The sequence below is a fragment of the Chelon labrosus genome, assembly GCF_963514085.1.
Source record: "Chelon labrosus genome assembly, chromosome: 8".
NCBI classification, from domain to species: Eukaryota; Metazoa; Chordata; class Actinopteri; order Mugiliformes; family Mugilidae; genus Chelon; species Chelon labrosus.
Genome location: NC_140358.1, coordinates 13,408,504 through 13,423,527, shown reverse-complemented (window position 1 = coordinate 13,423,527; position 15,024 = coordinate 13,408,504). Strand labels below are relative to the sequence as shown.

Sequence of the window (15,024 nt, the reverse complement as noted above, 5' to 3'; positions counted from 1 at the left end):
TTTATGAGACTTTGGTCTCTGCCTATTGGGTAGTTTGGAGTCTAAACAACCTGTTGCAGTAGATCAAATACGGAGTCTTGTAAACACTGCGACTGCGAAGGAGGGATGTGTGATTTCATATGCCTAAAGTGGCGCATTTTTAGCACAGCTCTGGATAGTGTAGTAGAGTTCTGCAACACATTTGTCAAGTTATTGAGCAGTGTGTGTTCTCAAAGAGAAGGAGGGGAGGTGGCCTGCTGAGAGGGCTGGTTTTCTCCATTTCTGGGTTTAGTTCAGTATAGTAGAATGTTTCAAATTCTGGGAATAAGTTCTGTGGGATGGATCTGCGCTTGGTGGAGCACCATTAATATATGATGTGTGCATGTGTTGGATATGGGTGTGTGTGCTTCCTCTGGGTCTGTGGGATTTTGGCCCATAATTCCTGCAGCTCTCAGGTCACAGCTCCGTTCTCACGCACATATTTGGCATTCCTTCCCCGACATGATTACCATACACCTTCCACTCTGGGTTTGGCTACGCAGAATATTTCCATCATTCCCGAGTGGAACTGGAGCAACGTTCCAGAAATGAACAGCTCACCCCACCGCCGCCACCCGCTACTCGCTCTTCTTTATCCAACCCCCACACCCAGTTTCCCTCCCACCTCACTGTCTCCTCCTTATGCCCCCACCCCCTCCCTCCTCCCCCCCCATGCACAGATTCCTGTTGCCTTGCAATAGGAATCCTTTGGTACAACCCTTTTCCCCCCTGAGTCAGCTGTTTGTGTCTGCTGATATGATTGGGTCATTTGGCAGTGACATCTCTTCAGTGACCTCCTGCTAGGATAGGGAAGGAAGGGGAGGGATGGGGGGGATAGGATCAGGGTGGATGAGAGGGGAAGCAGCCATGAAACTCTATCTCACTACTGCATGTTCAACATCTACTGTTCTGTCAGATCCTTTGTGCTGTACGTTAAAGGTAAAACTTTACAGCAGGCCATTTCGAGCCTGGTGCGCACTGTGTACGAAAACATAAGAATCTCTTCAGCTGTGGCCTTTGGAAATCTGCTGGTCAAATAACTTTAACCATTTTGTAAAATGAGCTGATGTCAGATTTCCTAACTTCACGGTAAATCCCGCACCTGGTTGGAGGAAGAAAGCAACGTCTTTGCCACTGCGACACGTCCAACTTCTAGGCCGCTGGCGAAGAGGACCTTTTCCAACCTGTGACTAGTTTTCTGATCATGTTTAAAGCCGGCTATGGGTGCATTTTTCCAATTATTCAATTTGTCTTTTTGTATAAAATTAACAATAAATAAAGAATTAGGACTGGGCAATATGGATAAAACGTTCTGTGGTAGAATTTTATATCAAAATATTAAAAAATATTGTAAAACACTAAAGTTGTTTATGCATAAAATAACATTCAGTGAATTAAATGCTTAAAAAAAAAATAGGTGTATCGAGGGGAAAAATCCTGCAAACCCAATACTGCCAATAAGATCTAATTCAACCAGAGATTATATAGGGATAGACTGGTACAGTGTCTGATGCTTACCCACTTTATATTGTATTATATCATATATCATCATATTGCCCAAACCTAATGCCTAGGCGATGTCTTCAAATTTTTTTTTTCCTTCTTCCAGCAGTCCAAAAACCCCAAAAAACATTCATTTCAGCATGATATAAAACAGAGAAAGACATCAAATCTTCATATTACACAAAATGTTTGACATTGTGCTGAAAAAAATATTCTCATCAACCACGTCAAATTCGTCAACAGAGAGGAGCGAATGAGAAGAAGCAGTTTAAAGAGGCCGGGAGACAGGAAATGTTTCTGTAAGGTTTACTGAGTCGAGAAAGACTGCTGCACACAGAGCTGAAATAAATAAATGAAATAATTTTATCGTAATAATTATAGTAACCATCATAGTAAGATTGCTTATTTAGTGTTTCTGTCTTCTTTTATATATATAATATATATATATATAACTTTCAATAAATTGTTCCCTTTAATATTTTTTCTCCTGTGTGTATGCATGAGACTTTGGTTTGTTTCACTGAATGTTCTCGTAGCAGCATTCTGTATCCACGGTTTCGCACGGGAGCATCATCCCCTGGGTCGTTTCTATAGCAATGCTAATAGAGAAGGCACCCTCCCCGCTGGGATCGCCCCTGCACTCATCGCCCTGTGCGCCTAAAAGCTGAGGGTGTAGCGTCCTTGGGGGGGAACATGGCACAAGGAGGAGTCATGAAGAAGGTCTCTAGTTGTCTTTGGTTGGTCGTCGGTTTGGTTTGCTGTTTTTGGTGCAGCTTGGTTTTTATACATTCCAGTTCCTAAAGCTTCAGTCCCTGCGGTGAGTTGTCACGGGTTCATGCAGGGACTACATGGTCCCTTTCCAGAGTCCCTCGTGATCCAGCTTCACTCATGGTTGTTGCACTCGCTCACACACAAACATGCACACTTTTAACGTACAAACATTATTCAGTAAATCACTCCCTCACTCATCCTTTTGTCACCCATTCTTCCATTCATCCGACAGTCTCACAGGTGCCCACCAATTTAGCAGTGAGACAAATAAGTGCGTCACATGTCAACAGTCCATTGTTGGTCCATTTGATCTGTGGAGATCACTCTATCCCTTTGTCCAATCCGCCATTTTCCTGTCTTCTCCTTCCTGCTTTCCCTTTATCCGTTGGCTAAGCACCCACTTTCTTGTTCAGCCAGTCTTTCCCACCCGTGTTCCCTGTGTACGGTCCAGTTGTAATCCCATACTTGACATTGTCCAGCCGGTCTAGAACAGGAGACACAAAGACCTGCGGTTTTTGTGGTTGTGGAATAAAGGCCTTTGCAGAGCCTGGGACTCTGGCTACCCTTCTGGATTATAAAAGGAAGCAGGCCAGGTCCAAAACGCTTCCAGCCTTGGACCAGTTATGGTGCATTTGGTCCAGTCAGGGAACTAAAACTGAAAAGAATGATCACTAACTAGGGGTCTGTAGTGGCAAATTAGGAGGTGTAAAGCTAAACCCCATGAATGATTCATCAAGTTTCTGGTCAATGTTTGCCCCGACAAAGAGAGATGTTCAGTCGCGTGTGACAGAAGAGATGACTGGGTTAGCCATTGGCGGGCTCAGGTCAAGGCTTTGGATGACGAGACGGTGGGTGCTAGCGTTAGCCACTACTAGCGGGGCCCAGTAGCGCGCACACGCTTACCACGCTTGCTGACAGTGGTGAAGCGGAAGGGGGTGGTGAGGTCCGGCTGCTCCCCAGGTGGGAAGCGTTTCATGAAGTGTACGTCTTGCTGGTTGGGGAGCGTGTGGGGGCCGCGGCGAGGACGCCCTCTTTTAGTGAAGCCAACATACCAGTCCGCGTAGCGCGCCGACATCAGAGCTGTGTAGTGGTTTTCCAGAACCTTTTCCACAAAGACGCAGTCTGCACTTCTATTACTGGCCTTCTGAGAGAGCAGAGAAACCACAGGTAGACACACACAGACACACACACACACAGAGAAACAAAGAGAGGCTGGTCAGGAATCTGTAAGCTAGTATAGTATATTGATGAATGTGTCTCCAAATGAAAGAATTCTCACCTTTCCCACCAGCTTTCCGCGGCGGTTCATGCACAGGTAGAAATTGGTTTCTTTGCCTCGGATTCTCACCTGGCTACCAAAGGTATCGGCCTCCACTACGAGCTGGGCTTGTGAAGGGACAAACAGAAGGACAGACAGACATTAGAGCCGCAGGCAATGCAGCGAAATACGGTATGTATTTGTTTGTACGGAGAGCTGTACCACACAACTATTAAGACTGAAAGATTTCCCAAATTTTTCGCTCATTTAGTTCCACTTGTGAGATCACTTGCCATGGCAGAGAACAGCATGCCAGCTTACACCGACAGACCCACTGCCAAGCAGTCACAGTAATTGCACAGATTACCAGCCACCATTAAATTTAAACCAGCCTTTTAACCAGATAAGGCATTCATCCAGAATCCCAGTTTTGGGATTCATAGTTGCTTTAAAACGTGCTGATAAATCACAGACAGATGTAAATGTCTCCGGCTGCACAGATGGCTGTCAGATAAGGCCGGTCACGCGCATGGATGTGAGGCCGCCGATCACAAATGGGCCTTGTAAAAAAAGATAACAGCCAAGAGCGGAGGGAGCGCGGTGGGCTGAGGGGAGCGGGAGGCTGAGTGTCTGCGATACCGTTGTTTCAAAGTGCCCCTGTGCGTTTGTGTGTGTGTGTGCGCGTACGTGTGCAGGTGCATGCATGCTCATCCTTCCGGGCAACACCGCTTCACTAACTGCACATCTTTAGAGAGCGCTTGTGCCTGTTTAAAAATAAAACCTTAAAACGGTTCCTACATGACCTCAGTCAACAAAGGGGTCAAGAGAAATCAATACCTCCCTCCCTCTTGCCCTCGTCATCTCTCTTCCCCCAACTCTCTTCTCGTCTCCCTTCTGCTCTTTCACTTCATATTTATACCGTCATGCACTCGCTTGATTTCTGTACTCTCTGCTCCGGCTTCCTCTGTTTAACGCCTTGTTGTCATTGTTGGTCAGTCTAAGGTGGAAATATTATCTTTCCAGTGGTATTTGTCAAAGAACCGGCCAGCTTTGGCATCCCATCCTTGGCTTGAAGTGGCACATTAGGCAGCCGACACGCTTGTGAATGGAAAGGATGTGCTGCGTGAGCGACTGCTGGATTACATACAGAAACATCAACTCCAGCTTGATGGCTTGGCTTCTTCTTGCCATTGATTCTGTGTGGTTTAAGAATGGGTTAGGCGTCATTACAGACGAAGAAGGTCGAGAGGAGGGGGAGGAAGTGGGGGATGGACGGCAAGCGTGTTAGAGGATGGATGGAGGGAGGGAGAGGAAGCCTGCTGTTTTAAATCTAGAGGAGACAACAGGGAGGATGAGAAATCAATGGAGAGATCGATGGAGGAGATGAGTTTCTAACACTCGGCACGACACTCTACCTGCCGGCCTTCTGCTTCTGTCTCCCACTTTTTTCACTAACACCTTCTTTCTATCTCTCTCTCTCTCCTTGTCTCTCTCTCCCACTTTCTTTTGCTCTCTTGTGAATCATTGAGTCAGCAGCCAGTCGATGAGGTCTTTGTACTCCCAAGACAAGCTCCACTGCCCCTCTGCCAAAGCCTGGGGAGGCATGTGTGTGTGCGCTTTTGTGAGTGTTCCTGCACAGTTGCATTCTGTCTCCGTTCATGCGTGCGCTTGGTCAACCGTCAAGTCTTTGTACTTGCAGCCGTTAGATGGTGTGAGCGCGCACGTATGTGCAGGGGAGCATCTCTCCCAGCGTGCGCACACGCACGCTTGCCGCTGAAAAACAGGAAAGCAGACAAAACGTGTGTGTGTCTTACCATATTTGTCTCCATCTTCTCCTCGGGCGCTGATTCGGCGTCCCATCACCTGGACATGCTTGCCACTGGTGCGACTGTAGAGCTGGTAGACTCGGTGGTGTCGCCGGCTCATGGTGTCCCGCACATGTGTCTGGTTCTCCACATGCACACTGAAGTTGACTCCATCCACACCAAGTACCTGCTGGAACACCCACAAACACATCCAAAGGTTGGCGCAGAGCTGTAAATAGTCTTGACCAAAATATACAACTTGTCTTTTATGCCGCACAATCACTCTTTGTCGTGCATGCTCACTCTCACCTGTAATGGATTGCACATCACCAGCAACATCTGGATACATCTGGAAAAAGCAGAAACAGATGAGTTAAGAAATATGTAAGCAACATTGAGTGTTGGAAGAGTCGGGCATGACACCATGATTTCCATCTCTTTCTTCTCTGCCGTTCCTTCTGTTCAACATCTCATTTCATTACTGGGTGATTACTCACAATGCGGCTGGTGCAGCGGCTTGACATACAGACAGGCAGATGTCCAGGGATCGGCAGACAGACAACACCCAGAGCAGTGTTTGTAGTAACGCTACCAGCCTTCTGTCCGAACCCACTTTTGACCCATCTGTGACTTTTACAACACCAAAATCTGGCCTACAAATGACCTGATCAGACCGTAGCGGAATGGCAAACATGCCGAGACACCTAGAACATGTTTTGGTTTGGACATCTGAGGGAACGGGCAAGATTATTTGGCTGCCACGAGTATGTAGACAGCTGGGCTGGACTACAGGTGTGCACTCTGCTGTGATGTGGTTTCTGGGAGCAGCGGACTGCGGTCACTTTTAGAAATGCACTGAATTAAGTAAGAACATGAGCTACCAAAACGTTTGTAAAGATGATGTATGAGAGTCATTAGGCGGTGAAGTAGCTTGCAGAATGAATGTGATTTGTCCATATGGAAAAATACTTTAATATTTATTATTAGTTGTCCATCTAGCCAAACTTTTAGAGACATTTTGACTGAAACAGCTGGTTACAGTTAAAATTAAAATTCTTCTCACTTTATCACATTGCTTAATTGAGTTTAGACCTTGACCTTGGATGTATCAAATGTTATTTACAACTTTAGCAAGGGAGTGATTGTGTTGCGCAAAGTCTACTTTGGCAGTCCTTGAACTGCTCTGAATTAGTGGCTGAAGACTTGATGAAGTTCAGAACCAAGTGTGTGGGCTGAAAAGCAATTCTGTGAATTTTGTCTTTCCCCACCTCATCTTTCGCTATCTCTCTGCATGCCTCTTCGTTCTCTTTGCTCTACTTTCTTTCTCCCTAACTTATCTCTCCCTCACCGGCTTTCCGTCCGCTCTACCTTTCTCCGATCATTCCCTGCCTCCCATCTTCCTTTATGTTTGGGGTTAGTGAGGTGACTCCTCCACACTGTCATGGGCATGCACACAGATGTGCAGATGTGTGCAGGGTGTACAGGAGGAACAGGCAGCTGACAGCTGGGCCAAAGCAAAGACATACGCAGTGCTGAGAGAGGGAGATAGCTGGGAGAAGAGAGAGGTAGATTGAAAGGTACACAAAGGCGTAAGGAGAAAACAGGGCAGAGGAAGGTGATGTAAGATTAAATCATGGGAAGAAGAAGCCAAAAAGGTCTGTCGGACACTAAAAGAGGTGGGAGATAAAATCAGAAAGAATGAGCATGCATGTGAAGTGGAGGAGACATGGTAAAACAAAAACTAAGGTTACACATCACAAAGCAAGGAAGAGAGAAAGTGTCAAAATGAAAACCAGACGTGTAACCACAGCGTGCGGACTGACGTGAGAGGTAGACAAAAAGATAAATAATGGGAAAGACGAGGAGGAGGCTTCGACTCACTCTGTAATTCATGTCACTGCCTCCTGACTCACACACAAATATACCATCACAAGCCTCTTGTTTCCTTTCTTTTCCCCTTTGCCTTTCTCAACGTTTATTTCCCATAGCTGGTGTGTTGGCTCCTGAGTCTTTCTAATAGATGCAGACATCCTGGGAAATGCAGTAGAGTGTTGGCCCTCACATTTTGCCTGCACAGACGAAAAAACCTGAGCGCCTGTGCATTGTGAGGACTCTCAGCTGTTAAAACACCACGGCTGCACTGCCGCCGAGGACACTGTAGGAAAAGTGCCTCAGCACTGGATTCCCCCACTCCCACAAAAACCACAGACACTCCATATTATGCCAGCCACAGAGAAGAGAGAAGGAGTGAGGAAAGAGGGAGACAGGATCAGTCCAGGGGTGGGGGAGGGATGAGAAAACGAGAGAATAAGAGTGTGCAGAGTAAAAGTTGGGGAGAGTAAAGGCAGAAGGAGGTATGGAGCGAGGGAAAGCCCGGTGCGCCTTGGCCGGCTGCCAAAACAAGCAGCTATCTGACATCATAAACCTGCATCCCAGCAGATCTACCATATGGAGGCTGTGGTTAGACTAGCAGGCCTCAGCACGGAGGACTGGGCACCAGCGCGGAGTGAGAGTGGTCGACCTGGTGGGACTCAGCACAGAGCAGCGGTTTCAGCCTTGTGTAGTAGTGGTTAACGTGGTAGGCCGACACTGGAGCAGTGGGCTTCAGCGCAGTGCAAGAGTTTCAGATGTTCTGCAGCAGGCTTTGGTTAGGAATATTGGTTAGTGGGCGTGCGAGTGGTATCAGCAGTAATGGGGCCTACGGCAGAGCACTGGTTGTAAAAGCAGATGGCCTAGACGCAGAGCTGTGGCTTTAGATGAGGACCAGTAACAGGTTGCTGTTGCTGCTAAAGGCCTGCGCCTTTTCCCACTGGCTGATCAAGTTGGTAAGAATGAGGAAAAGTAGCTGTGGTAAAACTGATAGACAAGACGGAAATGAATGGAGAGATGATTGGCTCTGAGAGACCTAAACTAAAACCAGCAGACTAAACAGTGAGACTGCTCCTCTTGAGATACTGCCAGGGGCGCCATCATTCATCAGTTATTAATTCATACTTTTTTTTTATCTGAGCAAGTATCTATGGAAAAAGGGGTTATAGGCAAGGCAGGAAGACAGATGTAGGCAGTTAGGTGGGTAAGTGGGGAGAGGGTGAGGGAGACAGACAAAGAGAGAGAAAGCCAGGGAGACACCGGCAGCAGCGGCGGCGGCAGCAGCAGCAGCAGCACACACCCTGTCCAGGTTGTGTGAGGAATGAGAAGTATCTGGAGATGACTGCCATCTGGGAGAAGTACAGCCGACACAAAGGAAGAAAAATAAATCCCTTGGCTTTTAACAAGACACACCTCAAATGGGCAAACTCAAGCCCCCTGAGTCCGTATCCTCCTCCCTTCGATTTGTGCTTGGCACTTTATCATTTTCCTATTCCACTAGATAAAGTCTGTGTTATTTCCTCAACATCTGAAATATTTTCAATAGGAAAAAAAACATTTTCTTGGCAATGGGAAAATGGCCCTTTCTAACCTAGCCTGGCCATCCCTGAAGTGAGTGCAGATGGTGATGGAGATGTTTATGGCAGGTTTTATGAGTAACATGGCCCTGACTCTGACCCAGTGACCCTGAACTGTCAGCCAATCAAAACAGGGCCTTCCACGGCATGTTTTCTGTGGGGACTGATGAGAGGTGATGTAATTGCTTGACACTGCAACCTTTCTCTCCATCTTCTTCATCTGCAATTAAGGCTATCGAGAAATTTGTTCGAACAGCTAAGGGAAGGGAAAACATACGAAGAAAAATACACGATAAAGCTGTTTAAATGACTTACAAGACGGTCAGCGTGGAAAGAAGGGACCACATTGCTTCCCCCCTCCACTATGGAACTTGGCCCAAAGACAGTCTCCTCGCTCGGTCTGAGCAAGTCCGACAGTCCGAAGAGTTCACCTCTGTGTTTTGAATCCGATGGATGTTGTGCAGAGTCAAAGAGATAGCGAACACTCCTGTTGGCATCGGCGGTGGTGTACTCTCGTTCCCCCGGCGTGGGTAAATATGCGGGCACCGGCGAGGTGGGCTGTGGAGCCGGGTTAACTGTGCCACTGTGACCGTCGGGCAACCTCTAACAGCTGTCCAGACGAGTGGAAGGACGGATGGGCGGGGGAGCGACGGGTTAGGACTTTAAACGCTGGCTCTGCGCGTCCCCGAGGAGAGGAACAGGTGAAAGCGCGCTCCCGCGTCACGGATAGCCAATTCCAATCGACCCTGTTGACCCTCAAAGTGATGCTTGGCCCCGTGAACAGATGCTGCGCGTGCGTAATATTTTGCGTAATCCAATGCGTAATGTTTTAGCCCAGCAGTCAGATTCTGGTCTCCAAAATCGTGTAGCTGGTGAGATGGTAGAAGAGTGGTTGTCCCGCCACGGACAGTCGCAGGAGGCAAGTTTAGTCCCAGAAGAGCAGGGTCAGAAGCTGCTGGAGGCGGGATACCTGGGCTGGCTGGTGGAGGAAACGGCGACCTGGAAAAGGGGGCTCTGCAGGCGCATGGTAATTCAAGGCGGCCTCGGTCATGTCTGCGCCCCCACGCTGGCTCAACGGGTCTGTGGCTCAGGTGACACCGACCGACAGTGTTCGACAGAGAGGGTGATAAGGTCCCGGAGCGGTCCAGCTCAGAGGGGTATATGGAGACTGCTGAATGAGAATGGGAGGGGATAATGAAGAGGAAAGAAAGACGAGGGAGGGAGGGGTGCGTGGAGAGGATGGGAACAGCTGTGACTGGGTGGCGGACTCAGCCACCCGCGACACAGCGAGGAAATGACAGCCGCACTTTGCACCTGATTTTCCGGACTTCCCCGCTTTCCTCAGCCGCTGGTTACCGCCTGGCTGCTGTAGTCCTCCCTGCGCCCTCTCGACACAATACCTGCCAAAACACAGCACGATGACATCACCTCAAAAATGTTTGAAGGGGGAAAATGCAATCCGATCTTTTTATTTATTTTTTTTTAAAAAAACGTAGAAAGTTTAAGCAGTTTCTCTGGAGGGGGGGACACCAAAGTCTCCCTGTTCCGAGAACAACGAACTCCGCGGTGGAAGAAGAGCGGAGCACAGCTGCCCAGTTTCTGAAGAAATAAAAGTTAAAGCGAGCGCAGTGGAAGCGTGTTTACTCAAAATCCCACTGACAGATCGACTCCCAGTCCAGAACCTGCGCCGTCCCTCAACCCCATATATCTGCCTCTCTGTTTCATTCAGACACCAGAGGAGAAAACGCAAGAGAGAACGCAAAAAGAACCCAGCCGTGCGCTTTTATCCACTCCACTGGTATTATGCAGATCCTTCTCCCTTTCAAAAAATTCCAAGGTTTCTTTTCATAAAAAGCTCTTCTTGAGGGGGGCTGCACAGGAGAGGCGCGTCGGCAGGCACAGACCTCACTCCAAGAAAAACCAGAACAAGATTTTAACAGACGCGGATCAATCCTCCCTCCCTCCTCTCCTCCCACCCTCCCACGTCTCTCTCCCTCTCTATCTCTCCCTCACACACGCACACACTTATTGGATCAAAATGGGATTAGTCAGTCGCTATGCGATGCCGACCAAACTTACACTGCAAAAATATCCATTTTAACAAGTGTTCCTTTCTATGTGAAAACATCTGGTAATGAGGTGAGATAATTTCACTTGTTTACAATGCAAAACGACTCGCTTCAATAATTTTCTCGAATCTGGCACTTTTCTTTTCGGGCTATTGTCTGCGTAACTCTGCATTGTTTAAGCTAATATTTGTTTATGGAAATTCCTGAAACATCCACTGGAAATAATTAGAATGATGTCATGGTGTCGGGGGTAATTCACTTTTCAGAAAAAAAACAAAAAAAAAAAACAACGATTCTGAAGTGCATTTTAGAGCAATTCTTGGAAATGTAGTTATCGAAACCAAACCAAAAGAGAAAGTTGCATTTCTTTCCCTTTCTTTATAATCTTCATGACACAAACACACCTGTTTTAGTCAGGTGAACATCCGACTTAAGACCAAGCGGACTTCTTGCCCTCTATTATCTTAGGTAACCTCACCCCTGCAGCCTCAGTAGCCCCGGACTCAGGATGGAGGGAGGAAGGTGGAGGGCAGTGCTCTCGCTCTCTCTCTCTTTCTCCCTCCCTCTCTCTCCCTCTGTCTCTCACACACGCACACACACACACACACACACGCTCAGCCTTCAGAGTCGCCGCGCTTTCAAATGATGTATTTTGACTCCCCATTTCATAACTTTTAAGTTAAACCTTAAGAGGGAAAAATGAAACGGAGAACGAGAGACAGTCGGGAGGGCGGTATGTAAGCACGGACACGGATCCAAAACGAACATTTCTCAGGGATTTCGGCAGCAACGCCCGCTCTGCGCTCCCAAAACTCCCTCTCACCGCCGCACAACCGCAGACGGTCAGCCAAGCCAACACAACACTCCTGCCATACCTTTCATTCACACACACACACACACACACACACACACACACACGAACTCACGCACCCTCATACACACCCGCACAGAAGAAGAATGGGGAGAAAGAAAGTGAATTTGTGTGCGTGTGTCTATGTGTATTAGAGATTGGAGGGTGTTGGCCTAATACATCAGGGACAGTTATCTTGGCTCCAAGTGTAGGATTATTCTTTTCAACATTGTGCTTTCGAATCACATGCACACACACACACACACACACACACACACACACACACACACACACAGACTCCGCAACTGGACGGAGTTGAGCTGGGCTGGGTAGGGGCACTGTGGTTGAATGCCTTTCCAGTCATGCTCCATAGACAAGCCCCTGGCCTTCTTTCCTACTACTGGCTCCCTCTGCCTTTGCACCTGTGTCTGGGTCCTTTTTCACTGCTCACCACAATGCTGCGAGGGACACAAGTGTAAATGTTGTGGAGAGGGATTTGAACCACATTCTGGTGATGAGGTATGGGCCTGTCTGGTACTCTTAAGCCCAGATGGAAGGGTTCAGAACCGGGGCTACGGCACGTCTTGGAGCAAGAACTAACAGGCAGAACAACCCAGCACTATTTATATACTGGTTACGAAAACCTGACAGCACACACGGTAGACAGCAGATAGATTTTCCTAACGCTGTGATGATTCTCCTCCAGTTGCGACTCCATAAAACGTATGTAACGCAAACATTCTTTTGCAAATAGGTCCATGTATCTGGCTCGGCAGCAGGAACTCAAATCGAGGTTGAAGTGCAAAAGAAAACAAAGGATGAAATGAAAGCCCGAAGGCTCGTACACGAAAGCGCACATCAGCCAAAACCCAACCATGCAACCTGCAGTGAAGCGAATTGAGACTGTCTGCTGTGTCTGTAGATTTGATAATGGGTGTTTGTGTTCGAGCTATTAGAAGATAACATTGTATGTAAATATTACCTTTGCTTAGGGATTATAAAACTCATATAACTTTAACATTAAGTTAAGAAAAACTAATACAAAACCTATAAAGCCCTTTCTTTGCAACATCACTCGCTCTCCCATTAATTTTCTGTCCCTCTTATCTGTCTCTTTAATCTCCCTGGCTGTTTTTTATCTGCTCTCTCTGTCCCTCCCTCTGTTTGCAGCCAGCATATTGATTGCCCATGTCTTTGCCTCTGCAGCTCCTGCCTATTGATCCTTAGCTAAGACGCGCACACACACACACACAAACTTGCGTGCACACACACCCTCGCATATATGGACGCCCCCTTCCGATCTCCCCGCACTCCAAAACCGTCTTACTTTTTGCCGTGCACATTATTCATGCGTGCACATGTGCCTGCACTCACATGGGCACAAACGCGACCGAAAGTGACGCACGCCGGGAGACCAGATATTTTTTGCATATAGCCTCTGTTGTGTTGAATAGACTTGGCATTGATGGACGTTATGCCTTTGTGCTCCTCTCTCGACTCATTAAAGTGAATGAGACTTGTGTGTGTGCGTGTTTGTGTTGGTGTGTGTCTGGGGCCCTGTAGCTGCTGTAGGTCTCGGCCCAGCTCCCTCTCTTCGTATTTCTCTCTTTCCCTTTGACTGGGCCTGCAGGCTTCTTCTTGCAGGGGAGCCTGGTCAATATGGCCATTCTGTCTAGCAATTAACATCGATCAGTGCTCGTCAATACCGTCAGCACCCAGACAAAGACCCAGGGTGCATTGCGTGTGCCCGCCCTTTCTCTACCACAGTCCAACAAATCCCCAAACAGCACTCTCATTATATGAGGGCATTCTGGCCTGACCCCAAGGTCATGATGCAGAACTATATGTTATGGGTGACTGGAGTACAACCTTATGCAGGAGTGCTCTAAGCCGCAGACCTTTTTGTGACTCATTACAGCAGTTGCGCACATAGGCCTATGTGTAGAGGTGAGGCTAAGAAGTCAAGTTTAGATGGCTTGGCGTAGATGTAGTCAAAGACAAGTTGGCAGACAGACAATATCATCCCCTTGCTGTGTACTCCAAAGTGTTAAACACTTTGAAAACTTTGAACAGCATAAATGCAATCCATCATTCTGGTGACACACTGCGCAGATTTGGTGTTTTCAGATGTGTCAAGTGCGGTGGATTGTGTCCAATTAGCTTTGTCTATAAGGTATGGACTGTATATGTTTGGATGGGAGGAGGAACCAGGGAAGCCTTTGTGTATGTGGGATCTCTAGAGGGAGAGAGAGAGAGAGAGAGAGAGAGGCTTGTGGCTTTGATTAATACCTGCAGACATGGACCCTAAACTTTACATCAGATGTTGAGATGTCAGCCTAACATTGGTTTCTGGGATAGATATCCCTTCTCTGTAAATCATGGGCCAAGTTTAAACTGTTCCCCAATGTGTAAATGTATGAGACACTTAATAAAGGTCCTTTGATGACAGGGGGGCCCATGCGAAGTCAAGGAATGTGTACAGTGTGCCTGGCTTTGAAATGAGAACCTGTTTGCCACTTGTCCCTGTCTGCGAGATGAGAGAGTCGACAGCTGCAGCTAAGTAAGAGCAGGAATTAATTAGCGGAGAGCGATAGTGAGCCGTGGCTGAGATGAAGAGAAAAGCAAAATATTGTTTTTATTAGCGGCGATGTTGGTGGTGCACAGCCCGCTCCCTTCTCTCGCTTAGATTAATCCAGTGAATATGAACGTTTACTCTGCTCCATCCCGGAATCCATTGCAGCTGTTGTCTCTATACATAGCCCAGCTGAAGCACTGGAATAACTTTACTTTGACACTTTCAAGTCGGAGGGTTTGATGATGCTTTGGACTCGCGTCAGGGTGATTATTCATGCAATCTAACTTGTCATTACGAGGCCAAATCTTGGTTTTCTGAGTGAGTTGTGCCCAGGTAGTCATCATCTTCAGGCTCCAGTAGTGCGAGTTCTAAGAAGAACGCGCAATTTTCTTATTCGGTGGCTTTGGGAGTTTACTGTCATTGTTTTGTGTGAGATTTGCCAAAGTACTTAATAACACAAAACACATGTATGTGCCTTTCACATTAATCAAGAACATAACACTGCCATAATATTCAACAACACATGCAATCCAGCAGCGAGATCTTCTCATCTTTGCCCATGTGCCATCTGGCAAGAACACTTGTTGAAATCCAGACATGGTAGTTTGTAAAAAAAACATAAAGACATCAAACTGAAATGGCGCAATCTCTGTGCACCTGCATCATCTATCAGTGTCACTGGGAAACCACGATGGAACCTCGTGGCCCGGGCCAACTATTCAAGAACTT

The 15,024-nt window shown here is 47.4% G+C and overlaps 1 protein-coding gene across 4 annotated transcripts; it reads right to left on the bottom strand.

Annotated features, from left to right (window-relative positions):
- Nucleotides 1–1,191: 1,191 nt before the first annotated feature.
- Nucleotides 1,192–10,613, bottom strand: LOC311491756 (fibroblast growth factor 18-like). 4 transcript variants are annotated; one of them, XM_084549779.1, is made up of 5 exons: nt 9,117–10,613; nt 5,665–5,704; nt 5,365–5,545; nt 3,572–3,678; nt 1,192–3,436 (listed from the first exon to the last, which is right to left on the bottom strand). In XM_084549779.1, exons 1-5 carry the CDS (start codon nt 9,146–9,148, stop codon nt 3,164–3,166), a joined length of 633 nt encoding a protein of 210 aa, XP_084405905.1. In that variant the 5' UTR covers nt 9,149–10,613; the 3' UTR covers nt 1,192–3,163. The 4 variants fall into 4 exon arrangements, with proteins under 4 accessions (XP_084405905.1, XP_084405902.1, XP_084405904.1 ...); XM_084549776.1 differs by having other exon boundaries at nt 5,365–5,704; XM_084549778.1 differs by lacking the exon at nt 9,117–10,613 and having other exon boundaries at nt 5,665–5,971.
- Between the last annotated feature and the right edge of the window lie 4,411 nt (nt 10,614–15,024).

Bases quoted from the DNA above. Each gene is read 5' to 3' on its own strand.
- LOC311491756 (XM_084549776.1), bottom strand. From the start codon at position 5,704: ATGTATCCAGATGTTGCTGGTGATGTGCAATCCATTACAGGTGAGAGT. The intron at 3,679-5,364 runs GTAAGACACACA...TCCCTTCACAAG, and splicing joins AGAAGATGGAGACAAATATG to CCCAGCTCGTAGTGGAGGCC. The intron at 3,437-3,571 runs GTGAGAATTCTT...CTGCTCTCTCAG, and splicing joins GCGGAAAGCTGGTGGGAAAG to AAGGCCAGTAATAGAAGTGC.